Genomic DNA, 23,973 nt, shown 5'->3' with positions numbered 1-23,973 from the left:
CAAAAAGTAGCATGAGAGAAGGGAGATAGAAAGAAAAGAAATTAAAAGTAAACAAAGGGGATAAAGGTAATTAACATAACAACGGTACATTTGATCAAATATATATATATATATGTATGTATATATCTCATTTAGGTATAAAGTTTTTTTTTTTTTGAGGGAACATTTAGGTATAAAGTTAAGTGCCTAAAGAATACTAAACATCATTTAGGTATAAATTTAAGGAGGGCTTAGTGCATTTAACGAAAAGGGGGAAATAGAATGAACCAATAACACATATTTGTTCATTTTTGGCGCAATTTTTTTGGTTCTTGGCAGAGTCAATCGCCCCAGTTTGGAGCTTCTTCCCTTACCTGTCACAAAGTCTACTATAATTGTACGACTCATTATATGTCGGAATCTGGATCATAGGTTTTTTAGCTGCGAAACAACTTAGTTACAAATGTCGAACCAAAACTTCAAAAGACAGATTTAGAAGAAGGCAATTAAAAATTTGTGGGGAAGATAGATATGGCCTTACTTCGAAGCTTACTGATGCAATACTTATTTCACTAACAAATCTCTTAGTAATGAATGATTACAGAGGTATCATTGTAGGAGCAACAAAGGGTCGGTCACTTTTATTGACCTAAATCAAAGAATCTACAGAGTCCTAAACCAACTGACTGGGTGGTCTATGAGGCCTAGGAGCATTGGGATTTCCCTGCTCATAGAAAGCCTGTAGAAGAGAGACTGCCTCTGGTGCCAATATTCCTCCTTGGCACTTGAAACCCTTCCTCGAATGATCTCCAGAATGCAGTGACAATATGGATCCACAGCCTCCAAATTTATCATTTGCACAGCCATAATACACTTGTTTTATACCAAGCATTGATAAGGCTGCAGCACACATAATGCACGGCTCGCATGTGACATAAAGAGTGCAGTTTGAAAACTTCTCAGCAACTTGAGCCTTTGAAAGCCCAGTTTCTCGACACTGGTCCAGAAGCACATCAATGGCTTCCATCTCTGCATGCCTCGTAGCATTTCGGCTCTCAGTGGTTCGATTTCTTCCAGAGGCAATAACATTATTATTCCCTTCATCCACAATGACACAGCCAACAGGAACTTCAAGGCTATCTAAAGCAAGCTTTGCTTGGTGGAATGCAAACTTCATAAATGCTTCGGTATCTGGCACCATCTCCATCTGCAGTCTTTCTGTGACTGCAAGTGCCGACATGTATACAGCTGAAAGAAATGGGGCGGAAGAAGAAAACAAGAGGAAAATGCATTAAAATGGATCTATCAGCCACTTAAGTGACGAATTTCTTCTTAGGGAAAAGATTATTTTTCTTTCTTTACTTTGAAAATCACATTGTACAACAATTACAAGGGCAAAATTTGAGTTCAAAATGCGTATTACACTTGTCCCATTTTTTAAAAAAAAAACTTCACCAAAATGCAATCTTTGATCAAATTAGCGTGCAATGCTTGGAAATTGTGACTCAAATTTACTAAATGCAAGTGGGATTCTAGAAAATTAAGTAAAGGAATCAACTTTCTTGAATAGTAACAAATATACAGAAAACCCAAACAGGTAAATGAAGTTACAGGCTTAATCCACTCAAAAAAGAAGAAAAAAAAAACAACAAATGCAACTAGACAGCAAATAAGTGAGAGATAGCAGCCCAATAAATTCAATAACAATCTGCTAATCTGGAAGTTGTCCAAGTTAATGTGCAGCTAATGGTTAATTACCTGAATTAAGTAAGAAACGGATGCTAAATTTGGTAACAAACACAACCTAGATCAGCCCAATATCGCAGCTGAAAACTTGGTGTTTTGGTGGTACGCCAGGAGTAGCAGAAAGAAGAGGAGAGTATAGGAGGGAAGAGAAACGGCCAGTGGCCGATTGGACTTTGAGAGATTGGAGACTTCCTGCGGGAAGGCTAAGAGAGAGAGAGAGAGAGACCAACCGATGGAACCAGAGGAGGGCGCGGGAAGAGTAGGGTAATTTAGCTAGTTTGGGAGTTCAGATTTCAAAGGAATAGAAAAGAAAGGAAGGGAAAGGTGGACTTTTCACGTTTGGGAGATTTAAGTGAGACGGAAAAGAAAAGAAACGAACGGATCTTGAAGAGAAGCCAAGCGCTGCTACAGTGCAAAATTTTTCTGACCAAAACGGGCGGAAAGCGAAGGAAAACTGATGGAAGCTTACAAATTTTTTTTTTTATCCTTTCTTTTCTCACATAACTTACCCTTTCTCTTCTTTTCTTTTCTATCCTCAACTCACAAACTAGCTAGGGAGGGCATCTTCTTTTAAAACCGGAAAGCTTTGTTCCTAAGTCGAGGTTGGCATAGGGCTGTATAGCCTAATTTAAGCCCAAATCTTGTTAAAAAAAAATAATTGCAGTTTCAGTCATATGACGGCGGTTAAAAAAAAAAAAAGAAGAAGAAGTCATATGACGGATAGTTGGATTAGATGGCACAATAAAAAAAATTGTAAATAGAAAATTTCCAAAAATTACATTGCAATTTACCACACGTGCTGCAGAGAATAAAGGCAGAAGGGATTTTTTTTTTTTCATTTGGGGCAGCCCGGGAAGAGGGGGGGGGGATTTGGCGTAGGTTTATAAGTCTCCTGCAAGAACCATAAAAGTTACCGGCTTTTGTGGTACTTTTGTGGTTTCCTACTAGGTTAAGATTTGTAAAGTTATCAAAAGTCATTTTTTGGCTTTAACAAAAAAGGAAGGGGGCGGGGGTTTGCACTGAGCAGGACCGTAATGGTCAGTAGTACATATTCAGGTTGCCTATTTTATTCCAATTAGCACCAAAACCCAATATATATATATATACACGTGCAAACTTAAAAGAAAAGAAATACTCCCTCCGTCCCATTGTTAATGTCGTATTTCCACTTTTTGCTTGTCCCAAAATTTGAGTCACTTTGAAAAAGTCAAACCACTTTTACAATTATTTTCCAGTTATACCCTTATATTGACAAGTCAAGATTGCACTAACCAATTCTGATGGACCCAGCCATAACACATTATCGGAAGTTATATCCTTCTGATTGTCTTTGCCTTTTAGTCAAAGTGACTTAATGGCAAGTGGTCCCAACAGTTTGTTGTTTCACTCCATAAACAGCAAAGGATATGCTTGGAAGAGTCAGATAAGCGTGTCCTGTAATGTCACTGTACATAAAAAATGCGTTTCCCAAAAAGCGTCCCAAATTTTGGGACGGAGGGAGTAACATGTAGTAGTTCCATATGTCTAACTAGTAAACATTGCCAATAAGTCCGCTTACTTTTACTTTGTTCAGCTTCATTATCTTGCGGCCTCTGGTTCTTAAAACTCACAAGGGCCACACGACTACTTATTTTACACCAAAGAAGCATCAATTGGTTCTCTCTGTCTCTTTTTCTCTTAACTCCAAAAGAGGGCCAAATTGATTTTCCCAGGAAGTTTTACATGCTTTTTGGATGATTTTGTAACTGATGATCATCTCAAAATCAACCAACCGCCATCAACCAGGGAAAGAAAGATAGAGGAAAAGGCAAGAGAAATAAGCAAAGGAAATAAGGATGAGGCCTAAGGTTTGCACGGTTTTGATGTTTGAACAAAATGCAGTTGAAGAGAAGCAATAATGTTGGTAACTGGAAAACTCTCTGCGTGATATTATTCTCTGTGGAGCGTTTGCAGCCATGGTTATTGCAAAGGAAGAAATCACTTTAAACGGACATGAACAACGAAGCTGCAGTAATCTCGACATTGTTACTCTATTCTTCAGATTTCACTGTTCATAAATAATCCCCACCAAAAAGAAATTAATGAAGAAACCAGCTTGGAAGTTAACATCAAATTCCCTACTCACTATGATGATGTGAACACTTACTTCACCGCTTATATAAACTAGGGAATAATAACAGATGCTGTAGCTGGAAATTTGTTGGCTGTCCCCAGAATTGTCTGCCATGACTTACAGTAATAGCATAGCATCATCCAAAGCAAGAGCAAAAATATTTCTAAATGCTGCAAGTCTAAGGTCCAAAACAAATGTACGAGTCATTCTATTCAAGACACAAATTCGAGTGAAAAAATAAACGAAAGATATTCCCATGTGTCAGGGCACTACAAATAATTCGGGACTGGAGAAATCACATGCTTTGGTATGTTTTAGAAACAGAAATAGCATGCCCTCTCATATATGTAATTCTAAAAATTGCAGAAGAAATGAAACCCGACTAACTCAGAGATCCAGTAATCATCTCAATTTTTCATCATCAAGCCACTTCATTGCTGGCAATAGCTTACATAAAAACAACTTAAACTTTTTGTCAGCAATTGGATTTCCGGTAACACTTAACTGTCTCAAGTTCAAGCCACTAAAAATCGAAAAAGCATCCCAATAAATTGTCATCTCGGGACCACTAACCACAAATTCCTCTCTCTTCCAATCACTTGCATGGGACAGTGGAGACGCACACAAATATCTTCTTGTGTCAATAGGATGTGCTCCAATTTCATTGTGTGAGATATCTAACACTTTTAATGACTTCAGCAGTCTCAAAGGCTCTAGAGCAGAAAAACTGCAAATTTTATTGTTACTAAGATTTAAGCAGCAAAGAAGCTGCAAGGACTCCAAACCTGTGCAAAATCACAAGAGGTAATGTGAGACAGAGAAACTCTGATATCTAGTTGAACATTGGCTAGTTTGAAGATCAAGATCTTTTTAGTGATATAACAGATAAAAAAAACTAATTCCAAAAAGTAGCAGATAATAGTAGTTCAAATGTACAAGAAATTCCAGTCAAGAAGCATCATAATCCTGAAAGCATGGCTACAAACAACAGATCATCTAATTATAGGTACCTTCAATTGAACGAATTCCATTATTGCTAAGATCAAGCATTTGTACCCACAGCAGTTGCTCTATACACCCTATTTGCGACAGTGAAAGACCGCGCAGGCATAGACATAAAGAATTATTACTCAAAGAAGTTGAATCTCTATATTGATAACAGTATTTCAGCAATGACTCCTCATTCGCAAGCTCCTGTAGCCCAAAGGAAAAGCAAACCTTCTCATTAGCAGCCCAAAAAAAAAAATAAAAAAGCAAACCTCAGAAAGGATGAAAATTTAGTAACTCAATGAATAATTGGAAGTTCATTCTTATGTTTGAAAAGATTCCACAAACTAGGGTAATAGCCAGAACCTTTTTTTTTTTTGGCAAAAGTAACCAGAGATACAATCACAAGATTCTGTTGCGCTTTACAAGCCCAAGAACAAAGTAGCAGAGTTTCACCTGCTTTAAAAACACCAAACTGTATTGATCCTTGTAGTATTGAAAATGTGGCGGGTCCAGCTTCATCAAATCGTGGTAAAGTTCAAGAATTTCTTTGTACTGGAACATGTTTTGATCCTGTACACCACGAGATGCTGATGACAATGCATCATATGCCAATAACAGTCTTGCAAGTGTAAGCTTTCCAATTTTACTACAACAAAGAAGAAGAGTTCGTCAAACAGACTTGATAATGTAAAGGTTCTATGAAGTTTCTAAGTTATCTCAAAAACATTCAAGCATACCAGTCCATTTCTGACAGCAATTCACGACAATAAGCAATCTCATCAGCTATGATCTTGGCATTCGTTTCATATGTTTTCTTGTTACCCCCACTGATTGTTAGCTCATTAAATGAGTTAATCAAGCCTAAATTCTCAGAATGCAATTGATTGGAAGAGAAGTTTTCCTCGGACCAATCTATCCTCTCTATATCAGGCCCTTCATCAAATTCTGTGTTACTTGATGGTAGACAAACTGTGAATGCCATATGAGAAGGATTGCTACAGCAAAAACCAGCTGAAGAAATTATGCCCTCAGAATTGGCGATGCTAACCTTCACTAGATAATTCCTGGAAGGATGCATTGGCTCAGAGGAAAAAGTTAGGTATGTCAACCATGTTCTGGCAAACCCTGATTTATCTACTGAAATCGGTGTCCAAGTGAGATTGCTATCCATATTGCTTTCACATACTACACTTACTGTAGAAGAATTAATACCTCCAACTGCTTCACTAAAACAAAGAATAAGGGGAAGTGTTCTAGATATTGATGATAAACTAGGTGACAAAGCACAATAGTCTGATACATTAACATTGGAACCATTAGGTGGCCAAGAAGAAACCAGTAAATGCTCGAGTTTAACTGTCTGATCCAAAAGCCAAAGATGATAAAACCAGCCACTTTGATCATCCGGATCTGTGAAAAGCGCATTGCGAACAAACTCAAACTCCTCTGTCAAAACCTTCTCTTTTGGGTAGTATCCTTCTACCTCCTCCTTTAGCAAACGAGAAAGAAGCACACTGCACACAAGTTCACTCGTCAGACAGATATGCATAGAACAGCATTTGAAATATATGGAGACAAGAATGTGAAGTGAGCAAATGCAGCAAAAAGAAATAAATAAAAAGATGAACCAAAATAAGAATGTAAAACTATTACAAAAATTCATCCAATGCAATTGGTACACAATGTGCAGCAACTCAAGCAAAGAAACTTGGCCACCATTTCAATGATATAAATACCACAATTAATAATAAAATTGTAAACATAACCTACAAAATTTGCAGGTCCATAAATTGAATATCAAAAGTTCTCACCTCCCCTCAAAAATTTGTAAATGGCATACACAGAACAGAAAATCTACAACCTAATGGGCCCAAAAATGTGGTAACATTCATCATATTATAAATCCAGCCATTCTTCATGTCTTTTACTGATCGCTTCAAATATGCAAATAGCATGCCTAGATTTCAACTGCAGTGATTAGTCCACAATAACGACAAAGACAAACTTCTAGGGTGCCAGCCTTCCAACACCCCCCCCCCCCCCGGGGAACAAAAATAAAACAAAATCTTTATCCTCTTTATTTTTCTTTTTCTGCACAAATAATTTGCTCAAGGACTTAATTGGTCAAGAAGGCCCATTTCTTTATCTAATAGATATGTGGCATGTACCAGAATGAAAGTATTTCCACATACAATATAATAGTTCATAACACTTGTAAGAGTATCAATTTGCATTAAAATGTACCTACGGTTATGCCAAGCAGAATAGTTGCTGAAGTTTTCATATATCATATCCGTTGTATATTGCAGCTCCTCCTCATCAGGTATATTCTTCAACGCTGTCACAAATCTAACAAGTAAAGTCAAACTAGGTTATTCCAGAAAATGAAGTTGTGTTAGAACACAATACAGGTTCTCTACATATCAATCTCTACACCTTCGGTAATTCCACGCATGGAAATTTCGTGCGTCTAACTTCTGAAACTTTTTCAGGAGAAACAATTCACGGTCTGTAGAAGAATGCCCCATGTTTAGCACCCATTTCCTATGATGCCAAGCTCCATATGACTTGAAGTTTGTCATCAATGCGCTCTCCACCTAGATAAAGAAAAATGCAGGCTTAACAACAAATTACATGAAAGAAAAAAAAAAGAACATTGGTTTATTTTCTCTGTAGCTAAATTTCTACTAATGTTTTGCATAACCAAAACTCAAACAAAAGAAAACACTAGAAACTCAACATCACCTATTGTTCCGACTTTCTTCAGTCAAAATCAGTATTCAAATTCTGTTTTTTTTTTATCCCCTTGATTCTAGATTAAAATAAAGTGCAGTTAGTTCAAGACGTAGTTTTGGTCGATCCAGAAACGTTCCATTTAGTTTCCTTTATTCAATTCCAAGTAACTGATTCCAAATCAGAAATACACAATGGAGTCCTTAAATATTTGATTTAAAAAAATTAAAAAAAAAACATATATACAAGATTCCAGGATCACTAATAAATAATAAGATTTCATACAGTACTATAACTTACAACTTTCAATTCTTCGTCTAAAATGGACTTAATCGAGTCCTCGTCGGATTGGGCAGCCTCGAGATGATATTGAACAGCAAGCTTTCGGTAATTCCAACCAGTAATAAATTCCGGATTCATTTCCAGTAGTTTCGCATTGACCTCTAGGGCTTCTTTCGTATACCTAAAAGTTCCCCAATCACCCAGTTCCAAAAATAAAACAAAATAAAACGATAAGTAAATAGGAAAAAAAGAAAAGAAAGACTGTCTTTTGACTTAATTATTTTGGTTAAGGAGGAAGTTAAAGCTGAATTACGTATTAGTGTGATGAAATTGGAAGAACTTAGCCTGGATAGAACGGAGTTTTGCGCCTTTAACCACCGAAGCTTCTTGCTCTTCTTCAGTTGGGGCTTTTCGCGGCCTTCCGTGCATTTTTTTCCCTTTCTCTCGTAATGGTGGAGTCGAGATTGGATCCCGTGACACGGCAGTGGCGGTGGAGGTGGCGCTGGGGAGGAGGAGGAGGAGGGAGGGAGCGGTGATGGTGAGGACGGGGCTTTGGATCGTTTTAGTGACGTTGGAGTCGGACAACTTAGCATGGAAGAATCAAATCTTAATTTTGTCAAATTGCAATGCTAACCCCTTACGTCTGGAAGGCTGTGAATATAGTCCCCTTAATTTTACTAACTTTTTTTTACCTCTTTAGTATTAGGCTCTCAATTTTGATCTATCTAACAATTAGTGTCAATGGTAAATATCTTTATCTTTTGATAAAGGGAGGTAAAGTAAGAATGTAATCAAATCAGTTCGACTCGACACTAAGGAGGCACTATTCGAGCTCAAACTCGAATTCGAGTAAATAGCAAAAATGGAGCTCAAACTCGAGCTTAAAAAATTGTTAGAAAATTCAAGATTGACTCAATTATACTCGATTTTTTTGCAAATATGATCAAGCTCGAGTTAAGTACTTTTTTTTTTTTTTCAACAAACGGAATTAGTACTTTCATATATTAAACTTGATAATACAAGAGTTAGTTACAAAAAGGGGCAATTGCCCTCATATCTTTCCTAACAATATTCATCAGCCATACCGGAAACTCATTGTTCCATTCTATATCATGTACTAGCTTAATTGCATTTCGAGTTAAGTACTTGAGGTCAAGATCCTTGCCCAATTTCGAAAATGCATAATTTTATTTTTTACATATCTCCATGCAAAATGACTATATGATATATAAATATTTTAAAGTCATAACCAATATTCTGGTAATTTATACAACTCTCAAACCTTAAAGAGTAAATATGTAATAACTAAATATATAAGTTTAATTTATTACTTGGTGCTTGATAAGGTTCGACGAGCTTTCAAACCTAAAAAAATAATACTTAAACTCGAATCGAAATACTATCGAGCCACTTGAGCTTGACTCGCACTCAATCAAAGTTGAGTGCGAATTGAATTCTTAACCGAGTTACTCGTGAACTGCTCGCAAGTAGCTCCGTTCAATTACGTCCTTTAGATAAAAAACAATAATGGAAAATGTTGCAAGTACTAGTGACTTTTTCTCATTTCTTCTAATGTTTTTACAAGTAAAAGTAAAAAAAAAAAAAAAATGTAAGACTCAACTTTGGCCAGAAAACAAAACACAAGTAGATCAAATTCCCAAAATAGGCCTTCAACTTTTTTATTAATTCACGTTTACTCCTCAATTTTAAGCATAGGACATAATAATCATTCAATAAAATTTTTTGGGCCAAATTCGTCCTTATGTGACTAATAGCCAAGAAAATTCAAATCTCATCACCACTTTGGTCCAATTTTTTCCTTGACTGCTCCCCCATATAGAAACCATTTTGGTTCAAAATATTTTTATTGAAGGACCAATCTGTTCCACTTTTAAAATCGAGGACCAAACATGGATTGATTAAAAAGCTGAAGGACTATTTAGAAAATTTGCTCAAATACTATAAAACGTTGTTTAAAAATTTTTTCTGGCCTACACAATATTTTCAACAGTTCGAATATTATGTAAACAAAACTTGCACGATAATTAGTCTTCATTCTGATAGATACTGATATTGTGAAGGAAGAGAAGCTCCCGAAGGAAGAACGATAGAATACTTAAAAGATACGAAAGTCTGAGTGTCATTACTTCATTCATCACTTTATCCAGGACTCAAAAAGATGTTTTCATGTAAAGGTACAATTCTCACAATAATAATGTTTATCTGACAATTCATCAAGGCGAGCCTAACTATTTAAACCAAGGTTCACTAAATTCATGAACCCCAAAATGGAACCATAAATCTTCACTTCCCGATCCCCTTGTCATATGTTATTATCAAGCTCAAACAACAATCCAAGAAGAATACTCGCTTGCATGTCTCCTCCATGATTCCACATATCCCTAAAGCGAAAATCTGATGCTTCAAGCTGGTTCCAAGCCTACACACAGCTATTTACTGGTTGAATTCAACTGCACAATTTCAGAAGTTTCATTTGCTTCCTTAACCAAGCCATTCAAACCATCTCCATCGTTGAGAAGATTAAATTCTGGTTTAGAATCCCCATTTGCGTGAGGGACTGAAGCAGTTCCCACAACTTCACTGTAACATGCTTCATCTGTTGAAACTCCAAAGTCAACCACTTTGCTGACACTAGAATCAGCTCTACCCTGTCCCAGCTGATCATCCGTATGAACCACCGAGCTGGCTATGCTCTGGTTTGGGACAGGGTTACCTTCACCTGTAGCATGCTTCTTCTTCTTGGATTTCTTTTTGAAACGCCTTTTCTTCGGTTTTAGTGCAGCTGGAGTCTCCTGGGAATTGATTCCCAAATCTGCCATTTTCTTCTTATGTGGAACAACAGTATGTATCGAGCTGCCATTAAAATCAGAACCAGACGCATTAGCCTGGATGGCTAGCAAAGCAGTTCGGGCAGCTTTGATTTCTGCTTCTTTCTTTGTTCTTGCTGCTGCTCCAATGTATTTGATTCCTCCAATATCAACAGTACATGAAAACAAGGGCGCTCTGCCAGGAGTCTCATCCTTGCTACACTCGTACATTGGAATTGCATAATTCATCTTTTGAGCATATTCTTGCAATAAATTTTTGCACAAACCTGTTTCATGCTGAAACAAAAACCAAAATCGAGTGATTCAATACAGTGTTATCTGAGATAATTAATGTTAGAGACACGTGCAACAAAAACTGTTGTGCCATTTAGTCTTCCCCCTTGGCAGCTCAAGTTCAATATAAAAATAAGTGCATTTTCCAAGTACCATCGATGCGAATTTCCTCACACAGAGAGCCATGACACAGTACAAGATCAACAATTCTACTTTGCAGTTTAATGCCAGTCTGTCATCCCATCTCAAATTGATTGTACAAACCAGACTTTAGAAGAAAGGAAGTAGGGTGATACACTTGCAGAAGAAAGATGGCTGATACCATGAATACCAGATAACTTCAGAGAATAAGTAAATCTACATTACTACTTTGGCTTGCTATTTCCTTAAGCAAGTTCAGTGCCAATGTGAAACATTCTGAAGACCTTAGAGCTATGCACCAAGCAATCGAGATAACCGAACTTAACTTCACACTCTTATCATTACTAAATGACAATGTGGATTCCTTTGTAAAGGTGTTGTAGTTATTGTGTGTGTGTGTCTTATAGAACCATCATCTTTACTGTTGTCTGCTACCCTTAGAAAGAAGCCATGAAAGTGAGTATTAAATAACATTTGACCATAAGGTCAATATAAATAGCATGCTACCCCCTTAGCACATTGGACTACTTCGTAATTTACATGAAAGTTTGCTTCTTTTGAAGCTATGATCCAAGTTGCAATTTCATAGCAAATCACTGAAAACTGGTATACGATTCATGAAACCACCATAAAGTGGGAAAAGAATGCTAAGGATCAGATACTGCAACTTGAATAAACAATTGGGTATCCCATCCCATTGGCTATCAGAAAAGGTCAAACAATTATCCCAGCAGAAAGATTTTCTTCATTGAGCAGCTTCAGTAAAAGCACTTGGTCCTTTAGTTTCATCCTTGTTGATAACGTGAAAATGACTCCTATGCCAGCCTAGGCTAATAGATCTTCATATGTCCAACTAAGAACAAAAACCTTCGAGCTAAAAATAAAAAATATATACTAAAGCTTAAAAATCTCAAGAAAGAACCTTGATAAATTAGCAAAGTTACTTTTATAGCACCCTGCTCACCATGCCATAGCAAAATATTTGTGTGCTTGCTGAAATACTAAAATGTTTCACTTTGCATTAACTCTAGAAATCACAAAAAATACACCCTAGAAGGCATTGTACGCTACCCACCTCCCCCTTTCCCCCCTACATCCCCAGTCCCCCACCCCTCAAAAAATGGAAAAATAATTTCCAGGAGGAAGGAAATATTAATAAAGAGGTAAAGGAGTGAAGAAAGGTATAACAACATATTAACACCATCGAGGAGGTATGTGTATGCCATATTCCATGTCATACCATGTCTGTATACAGACATTTTTTCTATATGTGCATATTGAATACATATATCTCCAAAGTCAATAGATTAAAGAAGAAGAAGAAAAAAGATTGCTCAATGGAAGGTAGGGGTCGTTACCACTGGTTGAGAAATGCAATCTACCCTGGCTTCTGAACTTGAGAGCTGCAAAAGAGCAACTTCTGCTGCTGATTGCTCTGCAGCCTTCCGATTATAAAATCCGGGGAGAGAATCATATCTAACGTTATTTACAATTACTGTTGACCTAAATGTAGGTTCATGAGAAGGACCTTCCTTTATAGTGTCATAAACAGGCGTAGGCAGTCCTACTTTCTGAGCGAATTCTTGCAAGCGGCTCTTGAAAACGTAACAGTTTGATACACCTGCAATCATTGATAACTATGTGAATGTATGTAATATCCCAGAGTGATATATGGACATGAAATCTCTATTCCAATAAGAGAAATTTCTATGAGCAGTTTCAGCATACTGGCAGGTAAAAAGAAATTATTAGGTATTGACAAGAAAACTAGCACTTCCTCTACATAGAATATAATGAAGCCTAATACCCAACTCCCTTCGGACTGCAACCATCCTACATCAACAAACCCAACACCTGATTATTTAAGGTAGCAATTAGCCTGGCAGATCGAGGTATGTTCTAAATTTGTGAATACTATGAATGAATTGGAGACACTATCCTCAACAAAAGACTAATCAGCATTGTTCAGAGAAAAGGCGCACTGTATTTTTTGTTTTCAAAAAACAAAAGACAAAAAGATTATATAAAGTATAACCAGCAAAACTAATGGAAGAACTATATGCTTCATTTTCAGTTGCATAAATTGTTAAAAAGGCATAATTCTGTTCACCCTTTGCTAAAAAGGCAAACAGAGTTTCCATTTGCACCAAGAACTTAACCTAAATAAATAAAAGTTTTCATCTTTCTGTGTTTCTTTCTCAATCTAGTCCCATTATATAAAAAACTGTATATTTTTTATTCCTCTGGAAAAAGGTATCCTCAGCTAAAGAACTACTCTACTCTACTATATAATAACAATAATATAAGAGGGAAAAAAACCTGACAAGCGTAAAAACAAAAAACCAAACAAAAAAAAGGAAAACAAACAATCCCAATAAATAAATTTTTCCCAGATGACATTCAATCTTTCACCCCAAAACAAAAATACTAGCAGCACTCAAAAAGAAAAAAAAAATGGTGATATTATCAGCAAAATACCTTGGAAGGCGTCGGTGGTGGGCATTTGGTGGAGTGTTGCTGATGAATAGAAAGAATCAGAGAACAAACGACGAGTAATCGCTCGATTCTCCTTCTTTCTGGGTTCGGTGGGAAAAAGGGTTTGCTGTTTTTACTTGTTCGAGTTTTAAGTGATCAGTAGGTTTCTTGTACTTTCGGTTTTTGTCAGATTATCATTTACAAGTGGTGTTTTCTCGTTATTTTGGTTAGCAAATTTACCATCTTAGTCCTTATGATTCTTTGAACTTCTATTTACCGCGTCAAGTTTTTATAGCAATTATTTCTGATGTTGCGAAAAAAAAATTATTTATACTAGTGTTCAAGACACCCGCCAATTTGTGTGCAAGTAATGAAAAAAATTATTTATAAAATTTGTTGAGTATATTTGTTAAGATCATTTTCGGAAAAATTGGCTTTATATTGTAACAATAAATATGCAAAAAAATTCATCAAAAGAAAAAAGTATAAATGGATAGTTATTTGGTAGTAATCCATAACCATAATTGATAGTTGCTGATAAGAACTAAGATTTATTAAATAAGTTGAAAAATAAAATAATAAAAAATATGTTACTTAGTAGGATGACACATTGGTCGTGGGCGCTTATCAAGATGAATTTAAAAAGAATATAAAGTGACAAAATTTTGTTTATACCGAAAATCCTTTCTTCCTTTATATATGATATAGATATTTATTTATATTTCATTCGAGTAAATGCGTATGATTTGTGGAAAATTTTGTAAAGCTCCATTGAAAACGTTATTTGAGCACTATGATCAACTAAATCAAATCTAGGATCTAAAATTGTTCTTATTTCCCATTGGCTTAATCTCATTTACATTGCTTTAATCCATGGATTTCACTTTCTTTCCAAAAACAGGGCGCAATGCAATCCAAAATTAGTATTGAGGAGAGGAAGGAAAAAAACTTAAACTTTATGGGAATTTCGTTTGGTTCTATTGTTTGATATATGACATGTCAAGTTGGGAAAGGAATATGATTTGTACTAAGAATGAAAGTCTCTTGAATAGAGAGTTGGAGCTATTGAAAATCTAGTATTGGAGTTGGCTCTAAAAGAAATCTAAAGTTAGGTGCTTTCCCTAAGTTTATTAGCCTTGAGATTGTACTCTCTATAGTTTCATAGGATATATGCATTTGTCATGGGTACTTGAACGAGTGGTAGGCATATTATACAGAGGTAAGATTCAACTTTGTACTATTAAGTAGAATAAAGCTTCCACCTACAATGAGGATGATCCTAGTTTTGGTGGAATTCCTTTGCAAAAAAAAAATAAATAAGAGCAAATTTTATATACACTGACAGTGTATACACTATCAACGTTAAATCCATAATATATGTGTAAAAGTTGAATTTTAAATTTAAATTTTGTATACATATCATTCATCCAATGCTAATAGTGTATATTCTGTTAATGTAAAAGATTAATCCAATAAATATAGCGCAAAAGGTAATATATTAAATGAGAGAGGAGGGGGGGGGGGGGGGAGGAGTGTAACTTCCCTAATAGTTCAATGGGGTTTGTGCAATAGACCCTAGAAATTCAACCCGTCTAAGAAAGAACTGGATTTTTTCTCCCAACCCAACCAGAAGCCGAAATCCGATTAATCCAACCCAAACTTCAAAATTAATATTTTGCCTAAGCCCAATCAAATATTTTGACTCTATTATTCATCAATGGCTTTTTAACTTATTAAAATGGCCGAGGTTTGACCGGTGCAGGAACTTTTTGATCTATTTGTAACAAATTGCCTTTTGTCCATAGTACTAACAATTTTTTGAGTATAGAACCCTTTTTTTCCATTTCTTGTTTTGGACCAAAAAGGAAAAGAGAGAGTTAGAAAACTAAACTAAAGACTCTAAATTAATGACCTTCCTCTAGCATCATGTTTTGCTGTTTTTCTTGGGAAGTAAATTAGTTTCTGCAGCCTGCACGCAAGATGTATTACATTACATGAGGCTATGAACAATTGTACAAACTTCGAAGTTTGAGGGCACTTTCTTCTTTCTATTTGACTGAGAGATATCAAAATTACAAGTTAGCAAGGAAACAACCAGCAATTCTCCGAGCCCAAAATTGCAAAAGATTGTCTTGTACAGGTTCAAAAGGACCTATGCAACAACAACTACCACTCTTTCTTTCCACAAAAAAAAATAAAAATGAAGCTAATGCCACAATCTAGTGCAGAATCTGTGTGAAGAAGCCAATTTCTCCTCACTGCAAATCTCATCTTCGAAGGTATCAAGTAGCTGCCCGGCCAAGCTTGAAGGATCATCGACAAAGGTGTCCACGAAAACGCTGACTACCCTTTTCTCTTGCACTGTGGCTTTCAAGCTAAACCAGGCGAGAAACTTCACCCTGAAATCTGATCCTAGGTGCCCTTCGTGCTCCAATTTTCTGATAACCCTTACTGCATACTCATAGTCAGTTTCCTTCACCTGCCTCTTGCTAACCAGCTGTGGCATCCCCGTAGTTCCATCAGATTTACAAGGCGTTGATGGAGCATTTGAGCTGGGACTTGCTAGAGAGACATTCTTCATGGGAGAAGGTAATGTAGGAGACCCATCACTCTTGTTTCCGTACTCACTAAACGACAGTTCCTTCGAGTGATCATCACTTAAAGCAACTTTGCCGTCACTGGAATTCATTGACTCTGTCCGCATCTGGGAGTTATGTTCGTTAGTGTGTTCTCCTGCCGCTTGTGCAGGTGTTATCCAGTTAGCTTCACAAACTCCCAGAGGGGTTCTAGTTTCACCATCGACTGAAATCTTGCAGAAATATTGGGTTGAAGGATCTAGGTCATACAATTCAAGTCTCTCCACTGGCGCTAATACAGCATAAGTTGGTTCCTGTGGATAATCCCTGTCATATCTTCGATACCAAAGCCTGCAGCCTAGAATATCCTTCAAGATACAATCTTCATACTCCAAGACAATGGTTACTTTTGCTGGAGAGGATGCTTCAAAGTGTATTTTGATTGCTGTCAGTATTATTATGTACAAGACATGAGACGTCAAATGTATGCATTGTTATCTAGGTAAACATACAGGAATCAAGTCCCTTCAACCTATACTCTGTATGCTAAAGGCTCAAGGTGGAGTTCGTCACTAGAAATATTAATATGAAGTTGGGGACAATACCTGGTGATTCCATCTCATTTACATGATCAAAGCATTTGCTGGCCATCATGCGATCAAAAGCTTCTACTGCAGAGGCACACAACTTCTGAACTTGAGCACCACAAGAGAGTCTATTAACAATTCTCCGGTCCATAGTTGCTGATGCCCGATGTAGAGGCCCGACTTCATTTTCCAGGACTGTCACAGCAGATTCAACGATTTTCAGTAGTTCCTTGTACTTGTTGGTTCCTACCAGAATCTTATAGCTTAGGGAGAGCCGTAGACAGAGGACATCCACTCTCCTTGCCTCTTTGGCTACAACCAATTGTTTTCTCCAGGTTCTGAAAGTGTTTAGCACTGATTAAGTTGAGTTGAGAGTGTGACAGCATGCGTCAAGCACTTTCAACAAAGTTATCACCCATGAAAGAGTAATGGCAGTCTTCCTGCTTTTGATGCTGACACTCGCATTCTAATGACTAGAACAAAGCACAGGATTGCAATCTTACTTAAGTTACCAACAGGCAAAATTAGGTAATTTTGGTAACAAAATTGTTTCATTTCGGTACTATATCAGGTCTGATTTTCTATCCTTGTTACTTTCAATGATCAAAATTGAAGGAAAATAGTTTAAGGGCTTGAACTCGGATCATGCTGCACATGCAAGGTACAATTGAAATAAATGCTATTGCTATTCCAACTCTAAACACATAGAAAATATTGGTTCAGATAGGTCATCTAAGTCCCCAAGGACTTGCTTCACCGTTCAAGTACTGCTTTGAGCCTGCTCAATGGTCATTACATTCTCAAATAAAGGTATATAAGTTCTAGAAACATTATTTACCTCATCACTTCATTAGATTTTCGACAAGAAACACAGCAGAAATACCCATCTAGATTTGCAGAAGAATCTTGATTCTTCATCCCCATAGGCTCATGCTCAAGGACACATTTCAGATGGCATGATATTCCACAAAGTTCACCTTCCTCAGGGTAATTATAATCACAGGTTAACCACAGACTAGGATCCTTGTTTTCATCATATTGGTGACATATACAGCAAGAACATCTTTTGCAAAATGCATCATCTGTGCTCAGAGCAGCTCTGCATGCAAGGTTGCCACATAGTAGTAATTTTTGGTCTTCGACCATGATTTCCGCGTAAGATTGATCAGATTCAGTGGTTAGTTGGGATAGATATTTGTTCTTCCGTTGCTTATTGAATTTCTTTTCATCTTGTGAGGGGGAAGGAGGAGCCAAGTTTTTAACGGTTTCCTTGTTGCACTTCCTGGCTACCAACTCTAAAAGGTACTCTATCATTTTAGGCTTTGTGAATCCAGAGCACTTGCACTCTTTGCCTACTTCAGCACATATTATTTCAAGAAGTTCTTTCCGTGTAAATGAGTTCAGGACTGCTGGAGCATCGTCTAAGCACTGAGCAATTTCGTGGACTAATTGCCTCTTCTCTTCCAAGCTTGACCAAGAAGTCTTTTCAGAGCGACATACAAAACCTGGAGATGAGAAAAGCAGTTTTACAAATGAATCAAGATGAACACCAAATTTACCCAGCTATGACTTCAATTCCATAAATGAAATAAAGTTTCAACTGAAAAAGCTGGCAAACTGAGAAAGAGAAGCAAGGATCAGTAACCAGAATGAGATGATCTAATAAAGTCCTATTATCCAGTATTGAAAAGAAAGCCAAGATTGTCGTTCAGGTCATATTATTGCAGCACAAAAGTTTTTGCTATATCAGGCTTGCGAAGCCTTGTTGATCTGACCAATTTGATTTAAGATTATCCTCTGGAAGATCAATACCTCAATGGATCTCCACATGCTATCAAGTCCCAGATCTTAAGAAAGTTATACTTCTATATCAAGATCTTACGCCGAGGCAAGGTGTTGCTTCATTCTTTCTTCTGTTCTTTTTCCTAAAATAACTAAGCCTCATCTTTAGATGCATGAGCCCAAATTATATAGAAGGCGACAGAAACAATTAAGAGTGATCGTCATTATTGCATTTTGCAATCCAGCTGCTAATATCTTCTTAATAACACCATGAGAGATGTGAAGATTGTGTCTTAGGATCATGTCCACCTATTCCAAATTCCAAATAATCATACCTCTATTGTGCACTTCATTGACCCCCAGGTCTTTAACTATTTAGCCTACATAATTTTCATTTAAAATAAAAGGAAAAACAAATGGGGTACTAAAGAAGGCTTTTACCACTTCTGATAATAAATCTAATCACCATGTCATTGGAAGGGAATAAAATCTACATGCATGCATTCAAGCAGAATGCACATGCATGTAGTGAAGCAAATGTAGCATGAATAGAGACGGTTTATAAACAAAAGTCTGAAACTAAAAGATTCTGGCGAAAACCTTTGTTTGTCAAGAAAAAAAATGGAAGCTGAAAATTGAGCAAAACGAGCCAAAAAGAAAAATGCATGGCCTCTAGATCATCAAAAAAAAAAATTTTAATTACTTCCCAAATATAGGGATTGAACAACGCCTGCTTAAAGCTGCCCCCAAAAAAGAAAAGGAAAGAGGGAAAAAGAAGAAAAAAAAAAGGGTTCAGCAACCTTGAGGTCCAAAGATGTATTCATCTCGTTTTGTCACCCCAATTATCTTGTGAAACATTTTCCTAAAAATTATTTTCCCAAGAAACAAAAAAGACTGTCAACAAACTAATGCATATAACTAGTCACCCTATGACCTGCATTGTCTCTAAGAAAAGTACTAAATGCACCATGGAATTATAGAAGCCAAAAAGACAAACGATCAAACGCCAAACCGTACAATCGGAAAAAGCAACAGCAAGAAAACTAAGACTTGTTGTATCAAATATAGGCAAAACCCAGAAAAGGAAAAAGGTCATAGGAGTTACCCGATGCCATAGAATCGACCCTTTTACTCTCTGGTTTCCTCATTGGTCGTATACTGCATTCAAAAAAAGAAAAAAGATAAACCCGACAATGTAGATATCAAAATTACAACATGATAAATAAAAAATCGCATATGAAGTTAGGAACTTTGTATACCTCTAGACTAGAAGCACGAAAGAGAGAGGGGCAGGGAGGAGGAGGAGGGAACAAGAAAAAGAAAAGGGTTCTAGTTGTTCTAGGGAGTAAAGAAAGAGTGGCATTGATTGCATTTGTTTGTTTAGACTATAGAATGCTTGGCGTGAGCTCAGAATGAATGAATAGCTGCTGATGACGATGATGATGAATGATGACAAAAAGAGGCTCCGTTTTCTAACTACTACGGTGCAGTAAACGAAAAGCCCCTCACTCCTCAGTCCTCTGAGGCTGAGCCCTCTATGTATGCATCGTATGGAGGGATAGCTGGATGCATTGGGTTTTGGGGTTTTAGCTAGCCTTGGCGTGGTTTACTTTCACCCTCCCACGGCCTTACTTTTTTTCGCCTCCCTCCCTCCCTCTCGTCTGATTTCTTTTTTTTTTTTTTTTTTTTCTTTTGGTGTCCTGATTAGGCCTTGAACAATTCAACCACTGACCTTGGTCAAGGAGGGCCTTAAGTCCCACTTTGAGCTATAAGTGGGGGATTCAAATTTCACCTGTAGCGAAAAAAATTTAAGAATGATGCTAAAGCACCTCTTTGATCTAGTAAAGTCTGTGTATCTACGAACCCTTAACACAAGTGTCTTTAGACTCCGCCTCCCCTTTAGTCTAAGATAGAATAGATTATATATTTGCTATCGTCTCTGAACAAAAAAAAAAAAAGATTAGGCCTTCTTGAACAATTCGAGCAGTATAACTATAAGACAATCCCATTCTAAGATAGCTTTTTCAAAATTGTTTTCTCCATTCACAAGACCAAAAATTAAAAGGGTTCAATACAATTGGGATATTCCTACAAGCATCAAGCATGCCATTGTTGTACATTTTAGATGATTCGGTGTATATGCACGTCTCTTTATTGTACACCAACTCAATAATTTAATACAATCGTAATTTTAAATGTACCATGCCTTGTGAAAAAGGTACAACTATAGTGCCAATTGTATAGCATGCCTAATTATACTGGCCCCCTCTCCTTGCTAAGGGTATAAACTACTGTTAAGTTCCTCCTAAGTAATTAGCAACCATTAATTCTCTGGTCTGGTACTCCGGTGGTAAACAAGAGTAAGTGTCCCGGAATTGGGATTCCTCCTGAGATTGGGGACCAGTTAGGTCTAGACACCCTCGCAAACAAAGCCCTAGATTTGAAGGGGACCCCCACCGCCTTGGGCCCAAATTATAATCAATGCGCATTAGTTCCCATCACGTACAGCCTCATACACAAATTGTACGCTCTTAAAGGCTGTCAATAAATAAAGGGTACGATATTCGTACACAACATTTCAACATCTTGCACAACTTAACTTCAATATTGCGGTGTAAGAATGAATGTCACCACCAAACCAATGGTTATACGACTTTTTTTTTTTTTTTGTTGATAAACAGATGGTATAAAAAACCTTAATTATACTACTGGTAATATATGATTGAAACCGCAAATTAGGAGGACATCCTCCCGAGTAACGGGACTTTGTTTCCAAGTTGTAACCTAATCGGTAGGAACGATGTTGTTTGGGTGATGATAGCTGAATGATGGATCTCTCAAATCCTCTCCTTTAATCCTCTCCTTTTTCCCTTCCTTTGATAAAGCATAGGATTTTCCTTGCACCAAAATAAATAAATGCAGGGCTCTGTTGACGGTGCCCTTAAGGGAATGGGTCCTAGATTAGGTTGGGTGGTCTAATCCAAGATCCCATCTGGGCTGTAATCTTATTTGGGTAAATTTAGAGGTCAACAAAAATTGGATATGATTTGATATATCTAATGGCAAAGCAGCAAGGCATGATCTTCTTCTTCTTTTTTTTCTCATAAATAAAAGGGATAGTAGTGAATCGGATACCCTCACAAATCTCTCTTATGCAATCCTCATTCACATATTTAAATCTTTTGCGAAACCCAATCGGATAACCCTAAGGATTTTAACTCTTATCACCAAATCTTCTCGTTTCGGGGTTCGAATTATCCATTAGATACATTCTACTCGTTAATCTAAATAGTTTAAGAAAAAAAGAAATTAGCATTTAAAAAAATAAAAATAAATGCATATCATGTTAAATCAATAGGTTATATTAAATTTAAACTTGGGCAGAGTTGTAGAAAAACTCAACATTTTATGAAGGGTAAATTTAACAACCTTCAAAAAAAAAAGAAGATTCGAACAACTATCTCACATTTATATATAATAAAACATGACAAAGACAAGTATCCCACATTTTTCAACATGGTATTGCATGTATATATATATATATATATTGGGCATTGGAAATTTTAGAATTCTCTTACTAAATCCTATTGAATTACTTGTCAGTAACTTTTCATCAATACCAAACTCTAACGAATTATTCATCACTAATCTAATCTAATTAGCCGTCGTACCTGTGGATCTTGGATTTCCCTCTTCTTCTTCGCATCTTAATTAATATGATGAACGTGCTTATTCGCACCTATGTCGAAACATTCGTGGAATGGGCGCGACACCAACCCATAAATACGAAACACCTCAGGAGCGAGACGTGTAAGTAAGAGGTCATAGTCCTCTTCTCGAATTTATATGATAATTATTATTTATTAACTGTCCGGTTACACCTATTAACTGTCCTCATAAATAAAATAAACGTTGGTTAGCATGCATGGGTAGTTATTAGCTGATTAATAAATAATCCTGTCCGCAACCGTGCCTTAAAAGGTTTCAGGTTTTCTACTTTCTAGTGCAAGTACGTGCATGCCTTGATCGTCTAGAAATTACGTAAGATTTAATCCTTTTCAATCATCAATTTAGAGTAATCTTCTTTAGCAGTACTTTGGTTAATTCGTTTTTTTTCTTTTTAATCCTTTAAAAGTTTTTTTCTAAAATTAACAAACCCGACTATGTATTAATTTCTCCAGTTGGTGATTGGTGGGCAAATCATTCTTTTATCTAAACCTAACTAAAGCCAGAACCCAATTTGGTAAGCAAGCAAGAAGATTTTTCTCATTTCAAATAATATTAATCGCAGTGTTTGGATGAAGTATTATTTGAAATAATTACTGTAGTACTTTTTGTGATGTGATATATGTGAGATAAAAAAAGTAGTTGAAAATATAAAAAGATATATTGGGAAATATGTTTATAATTAAGTTTCGAGTCATTTCGGGTCAACCCACCAACCCGAAATTTTTGAGTTCGGATAAAGTATCCTGACCTGTTTCGGGTTGACGGATCAGATTCGGGTCAGTGAGTTTTCTGTCATACAATCCGATTTAGACCCGATTGCCACCCCTAGATTCGAGCATCAAGGGTATATGCCTCGCATGAGTCCAGTGAAGTGGGGCTTGCATGTTTAAACAGGCTAATGTCTGAGAATAGTTAACTTTCATAATTAACGTTCTGATTTCCCTAACCTTTTATCATCAATTACCAAAGATGGCCGTTGGAATTTACCTCTTTAAAGATAACCATCAACCCCAACCTCCTTTTTTCTTTTTTTTTTTCGTCTGTAACATATTCTTCACCTATAATTTCATTAATTGTCTACTCTTAAAACGTGCCTCATTTTCATTAATTAAGCACATAACAGGATTCTTAGTCAAACTAAGGGATAATGGACCGCTAAGTACCGAGTGTGAGTAAGTCATCAGAAAGTATTCATCGTAATTAGTTCCAGTGTCTGGGACGGCACAGGCATTGCATATATATATATATATATATATATATATATATATATATATATAGTTAATTCGAATCCAAAAGGCACCGTTGTAATGTGGGATTTGTGTGGCTCTGTTTGCTGCCGAGAAATGTTGATTTCTTCAAGGTAGTGAGGTACCCGTGAGTTTGACAAGGACAGGTTTCCCGTAATTTTCACAATCTTAAATTCAATGGAAAAGTCCAGTAAACGTTTGATGCATTAGATGGAGGTTAGCTCTTTCCACCTGCATCTGCATGCCCTAACTAAAAAATAGTGTACTATTTCCCAACCATTCGTGTACAGATCAATTGGTCCTGTAGATTCCTAGAAAATCATCATATATAGTTATTTGTAGGTAACATTTACAGTGTCTTTTTTCTTTTTAATAATCTGCATGAGATTTATTATGCCATAAAAAGACAGTTTGGTAGGCAAATTGAAACCTTAAGGTGCTCTATCCAAACAAATATTTGCACTTCGGACG

General features: G+C 36.6%; 4 protein-coding genes across 5 annotated transcripts; all 4 read right to left on the bottom strand.

Annotated features, from left to right (window-relative positions):
- Positions 1 to 516: 516 nt before the first annotated feature.
- On the bottom strand, positions 517 to 2,273 carry LOC113712049 (tRNA-specific adenosine deaminase TAD2-like). The gene is made up of 2 exons (XM_027235327.2): positions 1,738 to 2,273; positions 517 to 1,227 (listed from the first exon to the last, which is right to left on the bottom strand). The coding sequence occupies exon 2, from the start codon at positions 1,217 to 1,219 to the stop codon at positions 653 to 655; it is 567 nt and encodes a 188-aa protein (XP_027091128.1). The 5' UTR covers positions 1,220 to 1,227; positions 1,738 to 2,273; the 3' UTR covers positions 517 to 652.
- Positions 2,274 to 4,017: 1,744 nt separating this feature from the next.
- On the bottom strand, positions 4,018 to 8,429 carry LOC113712698 (geranylgeranyl transferase type-2 subunit alpha 1-like). The gene is made up of 8 exons (XM_027236214.2): positions 8,157 to 8,429; positions 7,862 to 8,024; positions 7,265 to 7,425; positions 7,073 to 7,177; positions 5,566 to 6,342; positions 5,282 to 5,474; positions 4,849 to 5,032; positions 4,018 to 4,623 (listed from the first exon to the last, which is right to left on the bottom strand). The coding sequence occupies exons 1-8, from the start codon at positions 8,270 to 8,272 to the stop codon at positions 4,241 to 4,243; spliced, it is 2,082 nt and encodes a 693-aa protein (XP_027092015.1). The 5' UTR covers positions 8,273 to 8,429; the 3' UTR covers positions 4,018 to 4,240.
- Positions 8,430 to 9,965: 1,536 nt separating this feature from the next.
- Positions 9,966 to 13,784, bottom strand: LOC113710879 (double-stranded RNA-binding protein 1). 2 transcript variants are annotated; one of them, XM_027233940.2, is made up of 3 exons: positions 13,585 to 13,784; positions 12,465 to 12,743; positions 9,966 to 10,968 (listed from the first exon to the last, which is right to left on the bottom strand). In XM_027233940.2, exons 2-3 carry the CDS (start codon positions 12,735 to 12,737, stop codon positions 10,294 to 10,296), a joined length of 948 nt encoding a protein of 315 aa, XP_027089741.1. In that variant the 5' UTR covers positions 12,738 to 12,743; positions 13,585 to 13,784; the 3' UTR covers positions 9,966 to 10,293. The 2 variants fall into 2 exon arrangements, with proteins under 2 accessions (XP_027089741.1, XP_027089740.1); XM_027233939.2 differs by having other exon boundaries at positions 12,465 to 12,727; positions 13,585 to 13,781.
- A 1,824-nt stretch (positions 13,785 to 15,608) lies between these two features.
- Positions 15,609 to 20,056, bottom strand: LOC113712034 (VIN3-like protein 2). The gene is made up of 5 exons (XM_027235309.2): positions 19,786 to 20,056; positions 19,632 to 19,684; positions 17,583 to 18,249; positions 16,763 to 17,082; positions 15,609 to 16,602 (listed from the first exon to the last, which is right to left on the bottom strand). Exons 2-5 carry the CDS (start codon positions 19,672 to 19,674, stop codon positions 15,788 to 15,790), a joined length of 1,845 nt encoding a protein of 614 aa, XP_027091110.1. The 5' UTR covers positions 19,675 to 19,684; positions 19,786 to 20,056; the 3' UTR covers positions 15,609 to 15,787.
- Positions 20,057 to 23,973: the final 3,917 nt, after the last annotated feature.

Source organism: Coffea arabica, chromosome 10e, assembly GCF_036785885.1.
Source record: "Coffea arabica cultivar ET-39 chromosome 10e, Coffea Arabica ET-39 HiFi, whole genome shotgun sequence".
NCBI lineage: Eukaryota > Viridiplantae > Streptophyta > Magnoliopsida > Gentianales > Rubiaceae > Coffea > Coffea arabica.
This window is presented reverse-complemented; position numbering and strand designations above follow the sequence as displayed.

Excerpts from the sequence above, each read along its gene's own strand:
- LOC113712049 (XM_027235327.2), bottom strand. The coding sequence starts at position 1,219 with ATGTCGGCACTTGCAGTCACAGAAAGACTGCAGATGGAGATGGTGCCA.
- LOC113712698 (XM_027236214.2), bottom strand. The coding sequence starts at position 8,272 with ATGCACGGAAGGCCGCGAAAAGCCCCAACTGAAGAAGAGCAAGAAGCT. Across the intron at positions 7,426-7,861 it reads TAGACGAAGAATTGAAAGTT|GTGGAGAGCGCATTGATGAC; the intron begins GTAAGTTATAGT and ends TTCTTTATCTAG. Across the intron at positions 4,624-4,848 it reads TGGAATTCGTTCAATTGAAG|GTTTGGAGTCCTTGCAGCTT; the intron begins GTACCTATAATT and ends GATTTTGCACAG.
- LOC113710879 (XM_027233939.2), bottom strand. The coding sequence starts at position 13,609 with ATGCCCACCACCGACGCCTTCCAAG. Across the intron at positions 12,728-13,584 it reads CACCACCGACGCCTTCCAAG|GTGTATCAAACTGTTACGTT; the intron begins GTATTTTGCTGA and ends CAATGATTGCAG. Across the intron at positions 10,969-12,464 it reads ATTGCATTTCTCAACCAGTG|CATGAAACAGGTTTGTGCAA; the intron begins GTAACGACCCCT and ends TTTTTGTTTCAG.
- LOC113712034 (XM_027235309.2), bottom strand. The coding sequence starts at position 19,674 with ATGAGGAAACCAGAGAGTAAAAGGGTCGATTCTATGGCATCGG. Across the intron at positions 17,083-17,582 it reads AAATCTAATGAAGTGATGAG|AACCTGGAGAAAACAATTGG; the intron begins GTAAATAATGTT and ends AAACACTTTCAG. Across the intron at positions 16,603-16,762 it reads AAATGAGATGGAATCACCAG|CAATCAAAATACACTTTGAA; the intron begins GTATTGTCCCCA and ends TAATACTGACAG.